The 24540-nt window shown below is 39.3% G+C and overlaps 1 protein-coding gene across 5 annotated transcripts in view; it reads right to left on the reverse strand.

The window, feature by feature from the left end:
* Positions 1-1603: 1603 nt before the first annotated feature.
* The window catches only part of SATB1 (SATB homeobox 1), a 92332-nt gene continuing 69395 nt past the window's right edge, over positions 1604-24540 (reverse strand). For 3 of the 5 annotated variants that reach the window (XM_036406481.2, XM_036406483.2, XM_036406482.2), the window contains 3 exons: positions 6416-6619; positions 5822-5917; positions 1604-3321 (listed from right to left, as the gene is read on the reverse strand). In XM_036406481.2, the coding sequence (XP_036262374.1) occupies positions 2839-3321; positions 5822-5917; positions 6416-6619 (783 nt within the window). In that variant the 3' untranslated portion in view covers positions 1604-2838. The remainder of the gene's footprint in view (positions 3322-5821; positions 5918-6415; positions 6620-24540) is intronic. The other 2 variants (XM_036406485.2, XM_036406484.2) reach the window with 2 other exon arrangements.

Raw genomic sequence — 24540 nt, forward strand, 5'->3', positions numbered from 1 at the left:
GCAACAGTTTGAACTCCTGTGCAGGTAATGTGTGACTGAAAAAGGCTGAACCATTTGGAAGATAACCTCAGCTACAGGAGGAGAAAGAACAACGAAGATAATGGAAAAGAAACAGCTATAATAACCATCTGCAAGCACACATGGCCTCTACTTCAGCACCCATAAAACTTAAAATGATAAAAGAAAAGGAAATTGCTTGCAAAATAGCAAAGACTAAACATTTCTTGCTATGTTTTTGTAGGGTTCCCCTCTTTCAGGTATTTGGAGTGCTGTGTGTACTAGTGTTTAGCGTGGAGAGAGGTACATTCAAGTCTTTCTTTCACTCCCCCTTCTGCCTTGTATCTGCACACACTGTTAGGTACAGAGTGTACCCAAGGGTGCCAGCAGTATTGTCCTGCCCACCAAATCAGCTTGTATTGCCTGGGCCAGGTACCCTGCCCCTCAGCTGTGTATAGGGGTCAGTCCTAGTTCCATCTGCATGGCTGTACACAGCAACAATGCCATGGAAATAAGGGAAGAAATCCAATCATGATCACAGTCACTTCCCTAGACTAGGCTCATTTTTGCCTTTTAGTGACCAGCATAGCTTTGGGCTATCGATAGTTTTATAGCTACTACAAGTCCCTTAAGCGAGAGCATAGTTTTACTGCCTTTTTATTGGAATGCAATGCCAAATTATATAGATGTGTCCCTCCTAAGGCTTATTTCCCTTCCAGAGTGGTACTAAGGCTTTTTCTTTCAACTGGACTGGATCCCAAGCAAAAGCATGGTGTAGTCCCAACACAGTCCTGGAAGAAGCCAAGAGGTGCCACAGCTGAGAGCTGCTCAATGGACCCACAAAGGACATTGAGACCAAGGACAGCCTGCAGCAGTTTTAAATTTCCTTATGAACTTAATAGAACTAAACCAAGAATTTTGCTAAGAGTCATTTGTGCCTTTGAAATTCATGTTGAGTTTTGTAAACTTTTAGTCATTTCAGGAAGAACTGAGCTGAATCCCCATCCCGAGTCACACTGCATGTGAGAACAACAGTGTGTACTCCATAACTTGCAGCTGCAGACTGGTCTTTAGCCTAGACATGAGCCATGCACAAATTCAGAGGTCACCAATTGTTATGGCTTTATCAAGAACCTTATTAGTGATCATTAAAAATAATCTTGCTTAGAAGGAGACTGCTATGGGCAAAGCCCATCTTTCCTATTTATTTTATGACTATTAATGTTTTTTTTAATGTTTATACATTAGTGCAAGGAACAGTGTTAGCATAATTCTAGTGTAAAATAAAACCAGCTGTATCCATTATAAGTGCATTACTGCCAGGAACTGTAAATATGTTTATGCCTGATAGCCTTCTGACTCAATAATATCCTGCTATCTCTGTTGGGCAGGCAAGTTTTTAAACCAAGAAAAGACAGGTTATGATTTTCATAACCAAACTGTGTTTCTTTTTGAAGTATGTTATCTAAATTCAAATTTTAAGAAGGTCATTAAAAAAATCTGCCTGTGATTTTAAAGGAGAACAAAGTGGTGGCAAGAAGGTATGATGTGCACTAAGAACAAGTTATTCCTCCCAGATATACACATACGCAGACAAACCCTGCCATATCATACCATACAAACAATTTTAATTGTGTAGTTACAGTCAATAACCACTCCTAGTCAGAACATTTCTGCATAAAGAAAATTGTGATACACTTATAAAAACAGCCAGCTGTAACAAAATAACTGGTGTTTTCATAGCAATAAACTCATAAAAAAGAAATACACCTTTATACAGAAAATTTATACAGCTGTAGCTTTAAAATTGATTGTAAACCAAAGGAAGACACATTGCAAACATCAATTATTTTCACATTAATTGCATAAGTTTCTAAGGTGATCTATTAGTTTTATTTACCTAAGCTTATTTGCATGATAGTAAAAATTGCATACAACAATAAGAGTGAAGCTTATAGTATGAATTGCTTGGATAACATAGAGCACTTTTTATAGGCAACTGTGTAAAGCACATTTTCTCTATTTAAAACTTTTAAGACACTTTGTTTTACTGCCCATCAAAATACATTTATAAATAGAAAAAAAATCAGTATGGTAACAAGAGAAGCAATATTACATTTAACGGAAACTTCCAAAAAAATTAATTACAACATGATGCTGCAGGATCTACAAATAAATAATGAGGACTAAATCGTGTTTCACATTTTCTTTTTCATTTTCTCTAAAACCATGTAACAATGAGAATGGAAAAAAAAATACAGTGACCTTTATTTCCAAAAGAAAACAAATCTGAATTACGGCAGTGCCATATAATACAAGGCATTTGTTGGCATATGTTATCTTTAAACTGCATTCCACAGTCTATAGTTCTTTTGTAACATACAATAGAACAAGAGTAACAAACTCTTTTTATTTTATTTTTTTAAATAAATGTGATTTTTCAAAGATCAAGTGTGGAGTGCTACAGTAATAATTAAAAAACAAGAACAAAACAGAAACAAAAAAAACAGTAAATCACAAAAGTTGTAATGCTTGTCTGAAGGCTCCAGAATCAAAATCACTGGTATCATGCTTATTGGGTACACTCACAGTGTATCCAGTGAACACAAATTAATATCAAACAATCCTCAACGCTTCATCTGTTGCTGTGAAGCAGTTTGTAAAATAGAGTAAAACATCTAGTGCAGTCTGCATTATCCTTTTTTTCAACTTTTGTGCAAGTTTTGGAAGATTCATTGGCCAAACAATGAATAATAAGGGTTTTTGACACAACGCAAGATGGAATTTTCATTTCATTAGTAAATACCAGCGGCACTGTTGAAAGAAAATAATACTTTTAGATCAGTCTTTCAATTCAGCATTAATCTCTGTGTTCCCTTCTACTGATAACTCTTCTTCTAGTTTAACTGAAAAAAGCGTGTTTGCATTTTTGTCTTGGATGCTGTCTTCTAAATCCTTGAGCAGCTCTTCTTCCTTGTATTCTGCAACATCTACCTCCAAACCAGAATTGTCCTTCAGCTTCCCATGGTGCTTGAGATAATATCGCTGGTTCTGAAAGAACTTGATAATGGTGTACTTGGGCAGGTCAAGCTGAGCAGAGAGAGTCTGGATTGCTTCTTCATCTGGATACAGGCCTACATCTTGTATGAAACTCTGTAGGATCCCTAGGGCCTCCACAGAAATCTTTGTTCGCGGTCGGGGTTTCTGACGATTTTCATCCTCAGATTCAGCTGGTGATGCTACTGTCGGTTGCCTTGGGGGTAGTCTGGGACCTGGCTGTTGTTGCTGTTGCTGCTGCTGTTGTTGCTGTTGCTGCTGCTGCTGCTGCAAGACAAAGAACAGCATTTTTTTGTACATGTATTCTTGCTCCTATTTTGTTCCTGACAAAATCCTGAGGAGGGAGCAGGGGGAAGAAATTGCAGAGCTACAAACAAAGGCTTAGTAAGTTTAAAATAAAGGAAGGGAAAAAAAGAAAGAACAAAAAGAACACCGTAGCTTTGCCAGACCAAAAGCACTGATCATACAACATCGGTGCAGTTTAGCTGACAAATTTTAATGAACATGCTCCACGAGTCAAGTGCAGACAAGACAAAATGCTAAATGACATAGTATAGGATTAACTTGACCAGCTTAGCCAGAAGTGTAGCAAGGGCAAAGTGAGAAAAGTGCCAGATGAGGGCAAACGTGCCGGAGCTCTGCCAGCAACGGCAGCTGCTGCCCAAAAACAAGGGCTGCAACTCTCTAGCAATAACTAGACAAACGGGCTGGGGAGTCAGGGGGAAGGAGAGCATTTTATCTCTTTGAGTACAGAAATACCTCACTGCTGATCTGACCTCAGCATGCACTGAAGTCTCGTCAAACTTGCAAACATTACAACAGAATATGCTGGCTGGAAGTGCCTAACGTGGCGCTGACAAACCCAGCCTCAGCAAGGACAAAGGGATCTGGAGGTAGGAAATCTGTGTTTCCCCTTCTGGATCTGACCTCTCCTGCCTGCAGTCTTTGAGCAGGCCTGCACTGCCTGTATCCCAACAAATAAACAGGGAACAGACCTATTTACCTGCCTCTGTGTTTGTGCTGGGGATTATTTAGTTAATATTTATAAAGCACTAAGATGCAAAGCTCTAAATAAGTTGCACTATTATTATTAGAAGGGAACATGCTGCATTCCAAAAACTCAGGCAATAAAAATGAGCCAATATGCACATCAGAAGAATAAGATAAAGCAAATCATGATGTAAATAATTAACAAGAGCTTAAAATGAAGTTTTGCAAGCATGGATTCAGAAACATTCTTAAAAGGTGAGGCACTGAGCCCTAGGGATAGAAATGTTTTTCTCATCTACCACCAGAGTACAGTACACTATAAGATCATGTTTAAAATCAAAAGTAAATTTATCAGCTACTGTTTGTGTTGACAATTCTTTTGCTGAACAGCACAGGAAGCACTGGTTAGTAAGATATTTTGGATCAGCAAATTTCTTGTCATATGGTACAAACCACCAGTTATTATTAAAAAACAACCACAGCAAAACAAGCAGTTGCTATCACTGCATTTTATTTCCCTTTGAGAGTCTCCCTTCAACAATTTTTGTCTTTTTGGTAGTGGTTTCCAAGCTTCTAGTAGCAGTTCTTTGAGACCCTAAGAAGCACAAAATGCTGTACAAATGGTAAAAATACTGGAGGGATTATAATTCTGTCCACTTCATAGGGGCTCTTGTGGTTGTGGAGACCTCGAACAGACATCCACAACTGGTTTAGAAGCCACTGCTTTAAGTGATCTTCATATTTTAAGATCTGACACAAATGTCCTGGAATTGGGGCTCCTTCCTCATCCCTGTTCAGGTCTTTGCATGTTTTATGGTCTGTGAGCAGTCCCATTCAAGGCTCCTGTCCTGAAGACATTCAAGACTACTCCCAGTACATTAAATTCTTATAAGACTGGAGGCTTTGTATATACAGTTTGAAAACTTGTGTCTGAGCTACATATTTATGCATCTACAACAATTACCATGTAGAACAGCAGAGACAAAACTCAGGCCCAATCTCCCAATCCTTACTCTTACAAGTCATATTAAGAGATTACAATGCAACTGCTTATGTGAATAATATTTATGAGATCAAACACACAACTTTTATCAACAAGGCAAGAAAATCTAAGTAAGTGGCATAGTGGTTGAATGTTTATACTGTGCATAAGCTTCTCCTTTTATCCCCTTAAGAAGTGATTTTATTAAAAACAATGTACATTTTCAAACAAGTGCTGTTTTATTACTTAATATAGATCTTTCTCTCTCTTTTTGCTAAATCAAACAGCAAGTTTCCAGGCTTTCACAATTATTTTAGTACTTGATATCCTAAGGGATTGTCTTATTCAGTTTGCTTTATCTTTAATATACACTCGTGTTGTTTCTGGCTGCGAGATAACTCTATCCTTCCTAGCTTTGTAAATATTTTTCTGTATAGGTAACACAAGTGATACACAGGGTCTCAGCTGAGGCTGGAAAAGCGTGGGGTAATATCTGCCCTTTAAGAAGGAGCAGTTACAAGGTTGACCTCAGGCCTTTTGTGAGAAGCGATTAAAGAGTCCCCAGCTCAGAGAGACAGCAATCCCCACTGACAACCTGGGCTACACAGCTTAGCACAACAGCCAGCTCCGCTCCCGGCTGGCAGCACCTGTGCCAGCAAAAAAGGGTGTGTGCAGCTCCGGCAGGAGGCCCGCTGGGGCTGCCCTGAAGCAGAGGGCAGCTCTTCCAAGCCTCATGGTGTGGGTCTTGCATCCCCTCCTCTCTCTCCCTGACACGGTGCCCTTGTGCCAGCTCACCTGCGGAGCAGCACCCAGCCAAGGTCCAGCGGTCAGCAGGCCTGGTAGGAAAGCGCCTCTATGCTCTCCTTTCCCAAGGGTGGTGGGAGAGGGGCTCTGAAGGAAAAACAAACAAATATTGACTCACCCCAGTCTCAACTGGGATTAAAGTGGGATGAGAAATCCCCTTCACTCCTACCCAGGATGAGCTGCCACTGCTGAGGGTTCTTGCTTGGTTTTCGAACAGCAGCACAACAAGATCCTCCTGGTCTGCTGGGAAGGAAGAGCCTTGACCAGTGCCGCACACCCCTGCCTTTCGGCCCTGGTGCCTGTCCAGGCAGGCACAGCCAGCACGGGGCTGAGATCGCCCTGCCCGCACACAGCTGCCTCTGCACTACCACCACACACGTTAGCAAACACCAGTGAACTGGAACAAGAACTGTGGGTGGTCGCACGGTCTCCTTTGAACTGCGGTGGTGGATGGCAGCGCGCTCTTATCTTACACCGGGAGACCTGCGTTCAGCCTGACCAGGAGGGAAGAAACACGAATTTCCTTTGCTCCGTTTAAAGCTTTATTTACTTAGCGCTCTGCGGGATTGGCCAAGGTAAACTAACCTGAATCTGTTCTGCTGGCACATGGATAATGTGGGAAGGCCTGTCACCATGGTGATGAACTGCATTGCTTTCTTGTTCATAAATGGCATCGCGTTCAGGCTGAGGAAGACTGAGGAACCTTCGGATCATGGAGAGATTCTCCCAGAGGGTCCTGTTTTCTGGTGATGGATCTTCTTTCCAACGTAACAGCTCACAGAGCCACCCCTTGAAGACAAAACCAGCAAAACATTAGGTATTTTTTCATCACACTGCAAGGGGCAAAATGAGGGTGAAACGTGTACTTTAGAGGTGCTGCATTCTCTCATCCTCTCACCTGATCAAAAGGTCTTTCACTGCACAGGCTGGGCTTAAAGCAAACACCAATGCACTGAGAGGCTGCCCAGCCATTTCACAGACCCTTGCCAACCATAGGCATTTTGGAAAGCATCTTCCCCTTGGTCTCACACCACAGTGCCGCTATTTGTTTGCTTGACTGTAGGGCTGCCTAACGTAAACCACAGCAGTAGACGAACTCCCTATCATCTCTTCAAAAGACAGGAATCCTATGACTAGATGCAGTCAAGCGATAACTTCTTAATTTTTGCTACAAGAAGAGGTTTCTCTGCAGGTGAACTTATTTCAAGTGATACAGAACTGTTTCCAGATTGTCCTCATAGACCCAGAAAAAAATCAGTCTCTCAGTTTTACGTACAGGATTATTAGGGGTTGGGGGAAGGAAGATGTGCTCTAGCTTCTGATACACCCTTTATACATTTCCACATCAAGGACAGAAAGGTGCCTATGAGTCTTTGGGGTACATAATATGAAGTCAGCTACAGAATCCCCTGCAAGAACTGAAGCAGTTGCTAGTTTGCTTCTGAAAGAGACACAGGAGTTTATCACAAAAATTTAATGTTTCTTTACATCTTAAAATTTAATTGAGGATTTTTTCTCAATTGTGCACTGGTAGTTCTAAAAGAGGAATGCAAACCCTCTAGCTAGGACAGTGTACATCAGCAGAAATTTTCTAGTATATTAAAATTTAGGAACAAAATATTACATGTATAAAACATGCATATTTCCTTTATTTTAGCTTCAAGGGTCTGTTTTCAAAAATAGATCCATGCAGTTTTATTTCTTAATGCTGTAGGAAAGATAATGTGACATTTTATTGAATCAACAAATAATATAAACGTACAGAAGCTTTTAGGTCCTTTTTATATGTACCAGTAGTGGATTAATGGTTTATCGAGAATGGTTTACTAACACATACAATAGACTCATAGATATGATATAGATATGTATTTTCTTGAAGATACTCATATCTTTAGCTAATAGTTAATAAATGCAGTGTAAAAATATTCCCACAACAGGAAGACTCAAAGTAAACAAATAATGTTAATGCATTCATATTGTATATGAAAATATTTAGTGAGGTGTGTATAAAAATTGGAAGTATATTTGCTTGGATATAAGTGAAAAACTGAACAAATGACACAGAAGAAAATGCCCCCAAGAAACCATCAAAATGACAAATGTTATAGAGATGGTGGTAGCAGAGCTGAAAAAGCAAAAATTTAAATGGGGCCAAAATCTGCCAGGTGCTCATGAGGTGTGCGAGGGAGGGAGTGGAGACAGGGAAGAGCAGGGGCAGCAAAGGGCTCCCCTACACCCTAGGGATGGAGCACACCCCATTCCTTGACTAAGTGGGGATGCTGGGTATTGCCCCAGGGTTTAGCAAGATGACTTGGACATGTGGCCAAATGCCTTCACACAGAGCACAGACACTCAGCCTGTCCCGGCTGGAATTGTATGGCATGTTTTCAAAACAGTAGCAAGGGTCTCTGGAATCTCACTGGAATGTATTAGCAGGGCGAGCTCTCCCAGCCCCTAACAAAAACAGCATGTTGCTCGTGGCTCTCTGCTCACCTTGCATCCACAGGGATACTGAGTGCTGGATTATGCTCAGCCGCAGTATTCCTTTATTGCAGTAAGTTAAAAGTGGTGCACTCAGAAAGCAGAGGCAGCTTCTTGGGGACAGAGGAGAGATGATGATGAAGATAAACCAATCTTGATCTTTTAACTGAAGAGCAGTTATAAACTTCTAAATTAAAGAACCCCAAAGCCACAAACCATCCCATGCCAAAGAGTAAACATTGTCCTTTGGTTGTCTGGAATCTGCACTGCTTTACACTGAAACTGTTGGCTTTCTTTCTAAAGTGGTGAAACAAAGAGCAGAGCTGTCTATCACGACAGTTTGGTGGAAGTAAAAAAAAAAAAAAAAGACAAGACAACCCATCTCCACCCATGCCACCTCTCCAAGGCATACACACAGGCTGGAAAAGAAGTGCACCATGCATTTAGAAGCTGCAGATGTTTTGTCTGCTGACCACGGGAATCACAGGGTTTGTTTTTTCTTAAAATTGCAGTAGAAACCCTTTATAATTAAAAAAATCCAGTAGAAAAAATAATTCCTAGGCAATAACATTTTCTGTTGATGAAACATATTTCACAACAGTTTTTGATAACTAATAAAAACCTTCTGTCCTTACTGTCTTTTCTGTTTCTGTATTTACTAGGTCAGACCTTATTTTTATTAACTACTGATAGCTAACATTGTATTTCCAACGGTTTTCTCTCAATTTTTGCACTGAAATAATACTTCTAATGCCTTATCTAAAATTATTTGATGAATCGTAACCTGAAACATGTCTCTCCTAGCCTTTCAGGGATTTTGAGATAATGAAGACAGATACTTCTGACAGGGTACACAGAAAATATTACTGTTCTACCAAAATGTCTCTATTCCACTTGGCACATTTTTAAAGAAGTAGACACACTCTAATGAAACATTTAATGGAAAACATGGAAACAAACAACTGAATTCTTTTACAATTACAAGGATAGAAAAAAATTTTTGGTCTTCATAGTTTATTTCTGTACATAGTTATGAAAGCTGATCCCACCAATGTTCTCAGATAAGATAGTGGATGGACTGCAAGAGAGGCTATAGGGGCTGAGTGTTAAGAGAGTATGAACTTTATCCCAATATGCTTCCTTTTGGTTCAAGACAAACAATTAAAAATAGAAGTATTTAATTTAGTTTCTGCTTCAGAATTCTGTACATGAAATAAAGCTCATTCATAAAAGTCACCTACATGAGAAAGTATGAAATTTTTTTACAAAATTTTGGAAAAAAAATAATCCAGACTTTTCTAATGGTTAATTTAAGTTCTGTAAAATTTATAAGTTTTGTTTCCATTTGATCTAAAAAAGGTATGAAGTGCTGCAGATAATGCAGCTGAATTTACAAGTGAATGTAACAGGGCTGGTTTTTCTCCTTTCCTACTTTTTTAAGTCTGGAGCAATTTCTGCCTAGTTTCCTTTTTTTTTTTGTCTTTATAGTTTTACAGGAAGTGGAAATGACCATAAAATAATAAGGAAATATTTATAAATCAGATTAGATCACAACTGGTTTATACAGCATATAGAGTACATTGTTAAGAAAACAGCATTAAAATAATGAAGTTGATGCATTTATGCAGAAAGGCAAACCCCCCAAAAACTCTGCAATGACATTGGGAACAACCTTAATTTTAAAACAGAGTAAATTTGCCAGGCAACATTACACTGAATATAAAGAGAGTACAAAGCAAAATATAAACATTAGCCACATGTAAATATGTTTGGAGAACTTTCAGGATGTTACTACTTTTCAAACTGACAAAGTTTAATTTGACACCTTCTGTTCTAAAACCTTTGTTTCTATTCAAAATCACGCCTTTAGCTGCTATCAATCACTATGCTCTCCCTATTACTTAAAATACTGGCATGGGCCCTGGATAAGCTGAAAATGCCATGCAGATGAATTCTGAGATAATATGTTCAAACCTGTTATATACAACACAAATCCTGTAAAGTTATGTATTGTAAACCTACATTTATTGGGAACTAAAAGTCTTAAATCCATCTGCTACAAAGAAAATACTGTTATGCACTTTCAAGTAACCAAGTACCATCTGCAAAGGTCTTGCTACAGTAAGCAAGAAAATGGTGAAAAAAAAAAGATGCTAAACCTAAGATATTTAAAATAAATAAGAGTCTTCTGTCTGGTTTTCTGATAGGGATTTAGTAAAGAAACACAAGACATTAGAGGAAAAAAAACCTGTGAAAGCCGAACTGCCAAACTATTGCAGGAAAAGCGCAAAGAGGATAACTGCCAAAACTTAGGCTCTGTAATACCCATGAGCATGCTTATTTTAAAGAAAGCATCAATGCATTTTATCCATATATCCAAATTCTATTCTTTTCAGTTAGACCTCTGCTGTCCTTAAATAAAATCTGCCATTTCACACAGAGTTTCTAACAAAATATTCTTCCATTCTTTATTATTGAAAGGAAAAAGAAATCTATACCTAAAGTATAAATATCTAGCCTAATTACATCAAATAGGGATAGCATTACGATAATGAAAAATGTTCTCTGGCCAAAGCTTTCCAGATCAGCAACAAACACACCTAGTCTGAAAAACGAAGACTACAAGGTGAAGCAATTGAACTTGTTTGGTTAATTTGTTACATTGATAATAATTTGCCAAATGATGAATATTTCTTACAGAATAACAATGACTTCAGCATTTCTTAGAAAGGGTTTAGCTTAAATCTAGAAAGGGAAAACATTTTAGAGGATCAATGCTAAGACATGCTCAGGTTTTTTTGGTTATAGTATATTTAAGATTATTTTGTATCATTCTCTGGGGCGTATAGTATAATAAAAATATATGGTGCTAAAAGAAATCAATCTAAATAGGGAGGTATTTGATACCAACATTTTAGCAAAAAGTGTGAATTGCATTTCAGCATCTACTGTGAACAAAGAGTAAGTACATAATCCATTTAACAGTACTTCTAACTAAAAAAAATTGAGTATTGTAGACTAAACTAAAGTAGGCATTTTGAATGAGCACATTTTCAGCAACTAACTAGAAAGCTAGCAATTTATCATTCAACAAATAATTTTCTACTTTTAAAAGAATCTGTAAGTGTTACTTATGCTAATGAAGACTGTTTTTAATCTGCCCACAAACATGCTAATAGAGGGCAATTTTTATTATTTACAATGCTGAAGGCACTCCAGTTTATAGAACGCAGATATGAAATTACACTTGGTAAAATGGGCTCTTAATTGTCTGAGCAATCCAAATCCTTCACCTTTAACAGGAAAGCTTATAGACAAAACAAAGGAAAAGAACTCAGGGACTAAACTTTAAATATTGACTTTTTCCCCTTCAAAAGCCATCCAACTTGCTTTACAATCTCATTATTGTTCCAAACGGCTGCACTCATCTTAGATACTTCTATTTCTTTACTCAACAGACTCCACATGTACAAGGGAAGAAAAAGGGTCAACACAACCACTACCATATATGCATATAGTATTAGTCTCATTATTAAACTTGTAAGCTGCACATTGCACAGAAAGGTTGCTTTTGGAAAAGTCATAATACTTTGAGTGAGATACATAATCGTAGCAAAGGAGTACTGAAAGCATTTTAAATTATTTACTAGGTTAAAAGGGTGAAATGGTACTTTAAATACATCAAATTTCATCATCTGGGCCATTTTTTGGTGGCAAAGTGGTATTGATCTTTCCAAATGCTTAAAATTAACTATTTCCAGAAGGTCATTATTTGATTAAAGGCATTAAAGTTGAGGGCAAGAAATGATGCACTTTGTCTTCTTTCCCATTCAAATAATCGTGTAATTTAATCAGAACTATCCCTTCATGTCCTGTAATAAAAATGTTTGTCTTAAGATATTGTTCTTTACCTAACATATTAACCTTTAAATGTTATGAAGTTCTTAAGAATAATCTCTGCTTAGAGAAGATTCTTCCATAATGCAATGAAAGGATCTCCAGCATTTAAATTGATAAGGCCAAATTTCCCCTACACATTGATTGGAAAATGCATTAAACCCTTCAACTGAGATTTCTCAGTGTTGAACAGGATCAAAAATTCAGGGAGTTCTGAATCAGTGAACTCAGGCATACGGCATTGAGAAGCAAAAATAAGCAAATGTCACTTCAGCACAAACAAATATGACCAATAAATAACAGTGGACACTGCTTATTTTCTCTGTGAAATGCTGTTTGTGCTACATTTACATTATCTGAAAAAGCAGAACAGGGAAAACAGGGAACACCCCACTGCAGGGTAAGAACAGAGCATTTAATTCAGAATTCATTTTCATGCTAAGATCCCTTAAATCTGACTTCTTTCTGTGTGAAATACCTGTGGGTTCAGACGTGGGAACAAGCCTACATGACAAGAGCAGTCCTTTTTACCCTTAGATGTTATTCCGGAATTTCCTGCTGCAGGAAAATTTGTTCTGACTGCAGGTTTATCTTTCTTAAAATACATAAAGTGTCCTGGCTAGCTCCTATGCAAAGCTGAATAGACTTAAGTGCTTCACAGAAGAACTGTAGTCTATTAAAAGAAAAGCCACGGGGTATTTTTATAAAGAACTGGGAAAACTAATAACTTACCGGACTTAGCAATTTTTGATACTGAACAAAACATTTCTTAGAGTTTATTTTAACTAATTTTTCAGGAAATTTTAAGCACTGATTTCCTTCTGTGAGGCATATAGTTTTGACTAATTTTAAAAATGGCAGTGAATATTCAATACTTTGGGATTTTCCTATTTTTCTAAGAAAATTGTGCATCTTGAACTTAGGAAGCAAAAGTTCATTTTCAGCTGGCTCCAGAAGATGAGTAGAGATACCAGAATATGAATCCTCTTCTTGATATGTGGCCTAAAGTGATAATAAATGTACCCAGAACAATGGTTGCATTAGTATTTTATTTACACTAATCAGCCTTAAGTTCCAGGCTTTGCCTTTGAGCATTGTCCTAAATCAGAGAAAGTTTGAAACCTGAATCTGTCCTTTATCTCCAGATATTCCTGGTTCATCTATTTTACTGGCTTTCATTACTAGAATGTTGAAAAGGGAAGCCAGATGTGGATTTTAAGTAAATCTGTATCTGCCATCATCATAGATGAGATTTGAAACTGAAAACCCCACAACCTCTTACAGCTTTTCAGAAGAAAGGTAAACTTCACTGGCAGAAAAAAACTTCCTTTGAAAAGTACTGAGACAGATTATGCCATTCCTTAACTTTCTTATCCAGCCTATTATTCAGCTACACCATCTGTCTGCATGGTACCTCCACCTTTTGTCTGTGTGGTTAAAAACAAATGACCAAATACCTAGAAGTGGTATGCAAATTTTCAGTGAAGTTTTAGGGGAAACGGTTTCCTAGTGTCTCTTCATCCCTCTGCCTTTTCCTCTCCCTAGCTGCAGCATTTCAAAGTTAAATACATATTTCTATTCTTGTAAACATCCAAACAAATAAATAGGAAAGGAAAACTTGCTAAAGCAACCTCTAGAAATCAATGACAAGCATCCAACAAGTACAGAAGCAAAATGACACGGAGAGCTGTTGCGCTGCTCCCACAGCCTTGTCTGTCTTACCACACCTCTGTTTCTACACAGAGCCATGGTGAGTGGCCAAAAGCCAGTGCTTGCAAAAAACTACCTAGATTAAGGTCTGAGGCTGTATCAAAACTGGTCCGTGTGTCCCCTGTGTATGAGCGCTGCAGACACCACCAGCTCATGGACAGAAAAAACCTGACCTGTAACTCTAAACCTGACTGAAAACATAAGTATCATTACTTTTTAGCTGAGTACAGAGGAAATTCAATAATCTAAATGAAGGGCTTCTCCCAAGCTTGGTTTCTTTGCTCTCAGCTTCCTTCACCTTTTCTTTCCCTTGTTCAAAAGTATCTTTTTTACAGCATTGCCTTCAATTACCTAGCAATGCTAGATAGGTACGAGCCCTCATCAAAACCACAATGTATATAACTTTGAAAATCTTATATAAAATGCAACTACATTCATATGCAAAAAACAATGGGTGCAGCTTTACTCTGCCTTCCTGTCCTCCAGATCCTTCCTCTTTCACACATACCTGAGTCAATTGGTATTGTAACTGTGAGAGAACATCTGACAAAAATGGACTTAACAATAATAAAAATAACATAGAAAGAAAAACCACCTGCTAATTATTAAATAAGCCAGTCTTAGTCTGGTACATTGCTTTTTATAGTACAGTCATATAAAATGGGTCAATGGGTTTCACAGAGGGTGACTGATAATATATATCAGCCCTTTATCTTTTATTTAAGCAGAAAGAAGTACTGATTTCACTGCAATATCAATGTGTCCCTTGAAAGTAAATACAACCCTAAATTCAACCACGACCCTTAACAGCCCACATTTATTTTTTCTTAAACATGCAATCAATTTTGTATGGCAGCTATATCTGCAGTTTAGTTAGAGAAGAGTCTTTAATAGAAAGAGCCTGGCAATTTTAAAAATCTTTTTTACTACTATCAATTTACAATGAACAGCAAATGTTTATTATTACATTGCTTTAAGAGATTTAACATTTGCTTTGGGGGAAAAGACCTCCAGTAAGAGCCATTGGGCCAAAGTGCCACTTTTGTAATTACTTATATGTTAACCCATCATCTTGTTATATATATTTTTAAAAAAATATTATAATTTCCCAGATGGAGCAATTTAATTTCATGGCTTCTTGTCACATGTTTTTTTCTTTCCAGAATTCATTTTGGATCAGGGGAAGATCTACCACACATTGAGGAATCACAGGCTCACAGATATTTGGACTTCATTGTAAATGCAGTTCAGCTGACAAGATATTCCAACAAGTGACATCATTCCAAAACAGACACAGCTCAAATCCATTCTCAGACATCCCTTCAAATTTTCACAGCCTAACTAAAAGCTTTCATATAGACTTGAATTAGACATTTAAATATCCTGAGAAAATGTCTCATCTCTTGCAGTTAAGCTGGATTCTGTGGCTCTCAGTTTCACAGTGAAGAACAATTAATGCCCCAATAAAGCCAAGGGTGAGGGGAGTCTTAAGAAAATTGAAAAGAAACTTTTCTCTGACTTTCCTCCAGATTTTGTTAACCACAGCAACAGTCAGAAAATTAATAACGTTCATTATCTCAAAGCAGTTAAAAAAAAAAAATCTTTAAAATCCACACCTGTGAGAGTTCAATGCCTCCCAGCAAATGAGACAGGAGCAGCCAGAAGCACGTATCTTGCCCATGGAAAAAGAAAGGCAGTGAAATCCTCAGAAAGCTAAAATACCCTTACTTGGAGTACAATTGCTTGCGGCAGAAACTTAAAATAATAGGAAAGCTGGATCAAAAGGGAAGCTGGAGAGATCAGGTTTCTCTCTCCTGGGTGGGAACTAACACAAGAGCGCTTCCAGGTAGTTTGCCATCAGGATGAGGTCAAGAACAGCCACAAGGGAAAAGTTCCTAGAGAGAGCAGCTCTCAGTGTTACAATTTTCCTAACTGGCCAAAAAGAGTGCCAGCCCAGCTGAGTCCCAGTCCCAGCTGTGTTTACAGACAGCAGTTTCAGCAGTACCTTCTGCCCTTAAGTCACGGACTGCAGGGAGCAGCACGTGTCTTCCTGCCCTGAGCCCTCCCATCCTGTTCCTCAGGTGAAATAGATCAATCCTTTTAGGCTCTCTCTTTATATAAAATAAGAGTAGCAAATGATTTACTGGAGATGAAGCAAACTGGCTCCCTTAAAGCAAAAAATATAAAGAAACTAATTCAAGCTTTTCATAGTTTTTTGGGTTTTTTTAATAACTGGTCTTACATAAAGAGTGGAAACTTCCTGTATCAGTAGAGCTTTCTCTTGCATGCTATAGGTACTAAAGATGCTAAGCACCAGGCCTAGCAAAATAACCAGTCACCTGAGTCAACCCACAGATGTTAACTGATATGTGTGCCATTCTTGATAAGTTGGGGTCCAAAACTTCAGGGAATTCTGCTAAGGACTTCTCATTCCAAACATCTTTGCTTTACAAAGATTCTGAAAACTATATTTACATGCTTCTAAAATTCCATCCTGAAGTAAGGGAACATAACACTGCACAGGAATAAAAATGAGATGCCCCCCGAATAACAATGTGCTTTCAGACAGAATCTGGCAGATTTGAAATTAGATAAATATTTGCAAATCGGAAATTTCCCCACTTAGCTAGCTGCATGCCTGCTCTAGCCTATTCAATAGATGCCAACAGTTCGGGCTAACACATAACCGAAAATCTGAAGTTTGACTTAGAGGTTAAATTTGAACAAAATAAAAAAAATGGATGCAATGAGAAATTATTAGGAGCAGTAAAATAAAAATTTATCTGGAACAAAATATCATCTTCTTTCTCACCTTGCATCTAGCAATCCTGCAACATTCTTTCAGGTGTAATGTGTTTTGAATTACACAGTTTAGGGGAGAAACACACATCTGTTATTTTTTACTCCTGCCTTTGCCCAGCAGCCCTTCACCTGATTTGTAATTGGTCACTCCTTTAACAAATTACTTCTCAGACTGTTACTGTATATTTGTGCTTGCACAGGATGCCTTTATTCGTTGCAGTTACATATTTAGCAGCTCAGTTTTTCAGCGGGAATTCTACCCTGTCATTTCCTGTTTAGTTACGGGTTGAGCTCGCTTTTGTTTTCCGTGCTGTTTACTTGGTACCCCGCTTCCCCCACAGCCGGGAACCACAGGCTGCTCACTGACTCCTCAGCCTCCTCCTCGCCTCTGCCACCACAGCTCTGTTTGCTTTTATGCCCCTAGTTAACTCTCATACAGCTCACTCAAACTTTCTCCCTTTTTATTAATAGTTAAAACACTGATATGCTCAATCTTCAAAAACCTCCTGAATCAGTGATCTGCTCACAGAAGGCACAAGAGAGAGAAACCAAGAGTATGTTTTTTTTTCCTGGCTAAATCCGTGCAGAGAATGGGAACAATGCTCCACCCTAAAAGCCAGCAGTGCTGGTGACCAGTCCAGCAAAGGCCAAAGGCATGGAGTGCCCACACTGTGTCCCACACACAAAGGAATATGTGTACAAAATCATGGTGTGTGGGGGGCTGTGCCTGGGGTGGGATTCCAGCAGGCAGGGGACAGGGGTAGGGCAGGATAAAGAGGCAGATGGAGCAAGAGTGGGTGGTGAGGGTGTTTAAGGGATGGGAAGGGGTGGGAAAAGTCCAAGGAGAACTAAGAGAAGAGCCATACTGAGAGGAATAAGAGAAGATGGTGAGATAAAAACAAAACAGAAGGTGAGGGTATAGAATGCAGGAAGAGAGATTAAGAAAATCCATCCTGCCAGAAACAGCACCTCTTGTCAGGCAGACAGCAGGTGCTGCCTGGGGAAGAGCTGATTCACACATCTGGAGTGTAGGAACCAGAACACCTCTACCTAAGAGAGAAAAACTAAAAATAAAAGACTCAGAGGAGGTGGCAGAGGGTGCCATACTTTCTTCTTTTGGCAATCCAGTGCTTTCCAACTGCATATTTTTTGAACAGCTTTCTGGAGAAATGAGTGCTGTATTTCCAGATCTTTGCAAGAATCTTGACAGTTCATTTCAGCATTGCCTCGTCCAATATGAGCCCTTCCTGTCCTCCTCTTCATCTTACTTCAGACTTATTTTTCTGATATCTGCACCCACAGCACTTCCAGGAATTTGGCTGCTCCTCCAGAATAAGATTTTCACTCTTTTTGGGGCCTGCATGGATCCTGGGGGAGTCACTAATGGAGATGGCACTGCCATGCAGTGAGGGACACTGATGGAAGGGAGGGACACCTGCACCAACCAACTCAGCTCTGGGAAACCAGTAATGCAGTCAGAAATGCAGTCAGTAGCTGCTGCCCAACTGGTACGAGCATGAGCCCTGCAGCAGCCAGGGGGGCCATCTACATAGCTAAATTTTCTGCTACAAACTGCACCTTCAGTGGCTTTCAAAACCTGTCCTGCTCACTTTCTTGTGACTGACTTCAAACACTGAGTCTTAGCTCCCTGACTCTTGCACTTTCAATATTGCCACTGCATCAGAAATCATGGCCAATGGATAAAACAACCTCTTAGTAAAGCTACTTTTTTTTTTTAACCTCCCCTGGAAGCCTTATTACAGATTAGATTTGATGACTTTCTATCCCATGTACTGCTCCACTCCTCCCGCCTGACAATACCTGGAACAGCTTTTGGAGAATCTGCTTAGTTCCATTCTGCACACTTACATTTTTTTTCGTTGCTGCAAAAATTGTTTTAGAGTCTTATAATTAAAACTTTCTATCAAAACAGCATAGATTTTTTTTCTCTGTGTAGGAAAACTAGCCAACTGTGATCTACTAAAGAGCAGATTAAAAAAAACTACCTTACCAAGTACTGATGGCTGTTTAATTAGGGAAGGCTGAACAATTTACCTGAAAAAATGAATTTGTGAAAAAAGCAAAACCATTTACAGAAATTTCTAGTCTCCTAAAAAGTGTTTTCATAAGATAGTATTTAATTTTTCACTATCTGTTTTCAAAAGAAATATGGGAATATTTTAATAAAAATACTGACCAATTTTCCATTTCCAAAAAATTTCTAAAGGCCTTGGGGATTCTTTTTTACAAAGAATCTTTTCCCCAAAGGAAGAGGTACAGGGAAGGGTTAGCAAGGAGACAAAATCCATGGTGAAAAACTTTGGCAGAAAATTTTATTTCTGCTAAATTTAGGTAGCAGTGAAGACTACATTTTTTGGTTAGAAGCTCTTAAAGTGAGGAGTTTGCTGGTATGTTATTTTGAAAACCAGCACAGTCGGATGACTTCTTTAATAAATGGGCATAAACCCCAGAGATTAGAAAGTCTCAGAGTGAGTGACAAACCCCTGTGCGGTATCTGATTTTTTTGCCAAAACAGGGAAGGTTTTTAATAAAGGTCAAAGAGAAATAATCTCCAAAGACAGCAGTGTCTCTTCCCCCTGTATGTTTACTCTTTTATTTCACCCCTTTACAGCTAAAGGCAGACCTTAACACACACACGCACACACAAAAGGAAACAACAACCAAAGAGGAGGGGAAAAAAAAAAAAAGCCTGAAATTTTAGTTACACCACATGTGGTTTTCATTTGTGAAAAATGAACAAGCTGTTTGTGGTTAAACTGTCTAATCTGCTGTTATCAATCTAGCACTGCATTCAAGATTTACAGGATACATCAGCTTCTGTGCCACATTAGCTGTAAAAGGGAGAGGGGGTGGGAGGAAAAAGGAGGAGGAGAGAGTTTATCCTGAGGAATAATATTTCCAATGCAGCCACACTCACACTACATCTGGTTGTGCTGGTAGCGGCAGTTAAATTGAAATATTTCACAGCGTGTGTCAGAAACATGCAGAATGGTAATTATGACAGATCTGATTAAGCCTGAGTGCCACTAGCTCCCTGGCCAGCTCCGGTTGTGCAGGTGTGACCTTGTGCGTGCCTGCGTGTGTAAATAAAATTAATTACAAGCGAGAGGGCGAAGGCTTCGGTGACATCACAAAGCGGAGAAACTCCCAAGGGGGAGACCTAATGGAATATTTTCCCTCAGTCTAATAATACAGTTCATATTGACTTGAGGTAATTAGTGGGATCATTAAAGCAGTTTTCCCGGCGTATTTGGCTGCCTGATCAGATTAGTGAAAATGTTCTTCAGAACAAGCCCTGTGTGGTCTGCCAGAGAAGGAGGAAATAAAAAGCAACAAAGCATATTTTGGAATGATAAGCAGCGCTGGACTTTTTTCATGGCATTTTGCAGGGCCAGTCCCGGGAGTCTGGGTGCCTGACTCTCCTGACCAGTTCAATCTTTCATCCCAGGTGCACATGCTCCTGCTGCACGTCACCTGAGACTTCTAAATTTTTGTTCTGCTATACTTCAAAACTATGCCATCCCTACCCCTCAGTGCTTAAAAAAATCAGATAAAAGGCTTGTGGGATTGCAAGCCCTAGAAGAAATACATGAAGATAACTGGGGGAAGGAAGAAGAATAAATATCTCATCAGATCCTCCCTACCTCTCCCCAAAAGTCTAACAGAAGACTGAAGGACTGGTTTGAGGATCATTAATGTTTTCATTTCCTAACAAGCTTACCCCAGTAGAAGAAAAAGGGGGAAAAAAAAAGCAAGAAGTTTAACTATGATATAAAGTCTTCCACAGTAACAGAACACAGAGCCCTAATCAAGAAATGGACCATTTGTTTAAAAACAGTCTATTGAGCATGCTCTACCTTGCAAATGGAATATGCCAAGCTCTGTCACAGATGGCAAGCTTTGACAGTTCCCATCCGTAGCGTCGATACTCGACAGTTCAGCACAAGATCAGTGACATTCTGTCTCATTAGAGCCACGCTAATTATCACAGCTAGTTTCAGGGGAAACCATGTGTTGCAATGGTCAATTTGAAGGAGTCTGTGCATCAACAAACTGGTAATAAGGATCAGACACCTTATTATATGACAGCATGCTGCCTATGATCTGATTTACTGAATCAGAGGTACTGAGGCAACACTGAAGCCTGATGGGTTATGGAATCGCGTGTACACAATGAATAGCTGAAATATGTTTTAAAAATAAAAGGGAGCTATATAGAAACAATACAAATAAAAAATTTAAAATGGTGAAGTTATAATACAGTTTTTTCATTTGACATTAAGACATGCAGAGATGTTAGAGATCTTGTCAGCCAGTTTTATCTTTAATCAAATCATATAAGATAAATAATTCAAAATGAAAACTGTAAAATTATGGATTATGCTAAATTATAATTCATTCCATACTCTGATTTTTCAGTTTCAATAACATGTACCAAACATTCCTTATGTTGTGCCGTCTTGATGCTTTAACATAATTTTATATTTTGTAAAGAGCTTTCTCTTCTTGGCTCTCCTTTTTCATTTGTACATTTAATGACTTTAACTTGTACTTCTCCTAGCTTCTCTCACTCATTTATGCTCTTTCCACCAGACAAAAACCATCCAACCAAAACCCCCTGCTCTCCTGTTTCTGGACACCTGCGGGCTGCATCCTGCCAGGCACTCAGCGGTCCCAGCGCCTCCCAGGGACGCGCCACAGGCTGCGGCTGTGAGAGCGTTAGGCATTAACTCCCAACCGGAGCAGAGCGGGGCAGGTGTGCACCGTATCCCTCCAGGGAAGCTCTCCTCAGGGCTCAAATACACTCCATCTCCTGAAGCTGCTACCAGTCCTTTAAACGGCAGCATTTGAACAGCTCCTGCTGCCACCCGTCTGGCTGGGAACCTCCAGCCTCAGCCGATTTGACCCCTCGTGTAAAGCATGCTCAGGAAGCACTCTTTTTCATCAGTGTGTCAACAAATCTAGCCTTTGCCTAAAGTGTTGAAAGGGCTACCTGGCTCCAAGGTGACCTGGGCAATTACATGCTGATGTGTACCACCTTGAAGATTTTAAGGTGGTTTCTCTTCAGTGCATCTTTGTTGATTCATGAAGCTGCCATCTATTCTTTATAAGGGGGAACCCAAGGCTCACTGAAGTCTAGCCACTCCACCAAAGCCATACCAATAAAGTGGGATATAGTCAGGATCAATGCCAGCCTTTTCTTGGGTCTACCATGGTCAAGAGATAAGAGAGTCAGCTAAACTGAATTTTTCTACTCCCTTTCTGAGAAGTATTTTTAAAAAAAAAGCTACAGAAATTTCCTGAGATTTTAACCTTTATTTCTGAGAGGAGATGTTGTAAGAGGGACTAGGACATGGGGCAGAGGAAGGACATGGAACATTCATTTCTTTCCCCTACCAGAAACCTGAAAATCCTTTTTCCTCTGACCTGGGCAAGACAGAACACAGTATGACTCTGTAACTCGATATTTTGTGAAAGAAACAAATCAGCTCTATCTGCCAAGTTTCACAGTTTCACTGAATGACATGCCGCTTTATGGGGCAATTCTTGATCGCATGCAAAAGCCCATCTTGCTTTCTCAGTTCACACTCTTCCTCTTGCATCCCTGCCGACACCCGATCCCACCCCGACTCCTGCTGCTCATGGCACCTCTTCAACTGCCAGAGCAATCACCCCCAGGCAATAAGGGGGGAGGAAAACAACATTAAAAAATTATAAGAAATAGATGTTGTTGTGTGTTTTTGCAGCTAATGTTTTCTAACTACTGTATCTCGCCTTTGCACTGGGGTGAGGGGTTTATTTCCAGGTGGACCTGTGAAACAGCAGACCTCAGAGTACATTGTGTTTCCACCTCGCGTCTCCCTGTGCAGCATCCCCCCCTGCTCCACAGAGAATCCATTGTACACTGAGGTTGGGGGGGAGGGGGGGTTGGGGGGGAAGGAGGTTTTTAAGCCAAGATTTAAACCCAGGAAGTGACTCAGCTGCTCTGAGGGAGACAAAGGCAGGAGAGAACTTGACTGAGAGCAGGGTGATGGGCGAAGGACTGAGCCCCCTCCTGCCCTGCAGGTTGCACCCCTCTGGGCAGCCTGAGGTGCAGTGCCCTGAGGAAACAGCTTTGGAAATAAATTTCAAGATCCCCTCCTAAAGCCACATTGTTACCAGAGGGTTACTCTTGGTGATAAAAAGGTTTCTTTTCCTCCAGCTGGAAAATAGTTGAATAGATTGTTCTATATCTGCGGTAATGGCATGTTACATCTCTGTGCCAGATCCACAATACCGTGCTTGTTCAGTGTGGGAAGCTGTTTAAAAATGACTTTCCTATTAGCGTATATAGCTTAGTCTCTAGATGGAAAAAGCCAGATCAAAGATATAGCATTTATAAAACTGCTGGTTAAAAAGATAAAAGTGAGATAACAGACATCAATTTTTCACTATAAATCTCTAGGTTTACTACAACATTAAAATTTCCAGTAAAAGCAGGGTTTTATATACCTGAACTCTAATGGCCTATTCTGAAAATATTTATGTCAGGAAAAGCATGGTATTTGCATGCCAAAAGCATTTTTAGTGCCAATGTTTAGCATTCCCTTCCCATTTAACTCCTTCCCATCTACTCATGAGTGCTAGATGCTCTGCGCCTAGTGCCTACCCATAGGATCTCTTATGCAGCCTCCTGGAAGAGAACACTCCCAGTGCATACAAAGGCAAAAAGTCAACCCCTTCTAATTAAATAGCCACTGTATAAAATACTTGCCTGATGGCTCAGGATGGAGTCTCTAGCATGTTCTGAAAACCATTATTTTACCTCCACACTTTGTATGTGAAACGACTACTAACCAAAGTGAAAGACGGGGATGAAGAACAGGAAACTGGACAACACAACACAACAGCTCAGAAGTAACAGGTCAGAACCATCTCATTAAATGAGGTTTCTGGAGGTATGGTAGTACTCCATTAGAATTATTTTAAAATCAAAGCATGATTCTGTGTGAACCAAGAGTCTCACCCTCCACATACAGGCATTTTCATTTGGTGAGAAGGGAGGGCATTCGGCACCTAAGGAGCCATAACGAGCCAGGATTGCAGGATTGACTGCAGAAGAGTATTGATTTCACCCATTTATTTCACTAAAAATTAAACTTCTTTAGGTAAATAAAGCAGGCTAGTGGCCTGAAACTGTAGTGCATGGGACTCTCAGAGGTATGGAGCTTGATATTACTGCAGTTTTTGCAAACTGTAATTTCCTAAATTTAAGAAAGCTTTAGCAATTTAACCGGATTTTCAGCAAAGTATTGCTTTCTTCCCTGCTTCATACTAGCACATGTGAGACACAGCTTTTCAGGATAAGCCATAACATAAATCTAACTTCTCAAAACATAGTAAACATACAGAAACACTACAAGTCTCTACCTGCCTTATCTCTCAGGGCTCTTAGGTATGGGGGTTTTGTTTGCTTGTTTATCTGTTTTTATGGAATAAAATTAGTTTTCAGCATCTGTCACCACCAAGAAAAACTCATCCCTGGCTCCCACATGAGAACATCGTAACCACTGCAGAGTTACTGAACCATGATACCTTAATGATCATTATACAAATCAACTTTTTTTTTCTTTTTTTTTAATAACAAAATTAGGAATGTGCTTCCTTAAGTAGTTGAATCAGACTTTCAGGTTGCAAATTTAATAAAAATCCAATATGATGAAATTGTAAAACTAACATACGCCACAAAATTTTACGTGTGGATTCTTTTAATTTAGAGTTATTCAGGTGTGCTGATTAAATTTTAGCAAATAATACTG

This window comes from Molothrus ater, chromosome 1, assembly GCF_012460135.2.
Source record: "Molothrus ater isolate BHLD 08-10-18 breed brown headed cowbird chromosome 1, BPBGC_Mater_1.1, whole genome shotgun sequence".
NCBI lineage: Eukaryota > Metazoa > Chordata > Aves > Passeriformes > Icteridae > Molothrus > Molothrus ater.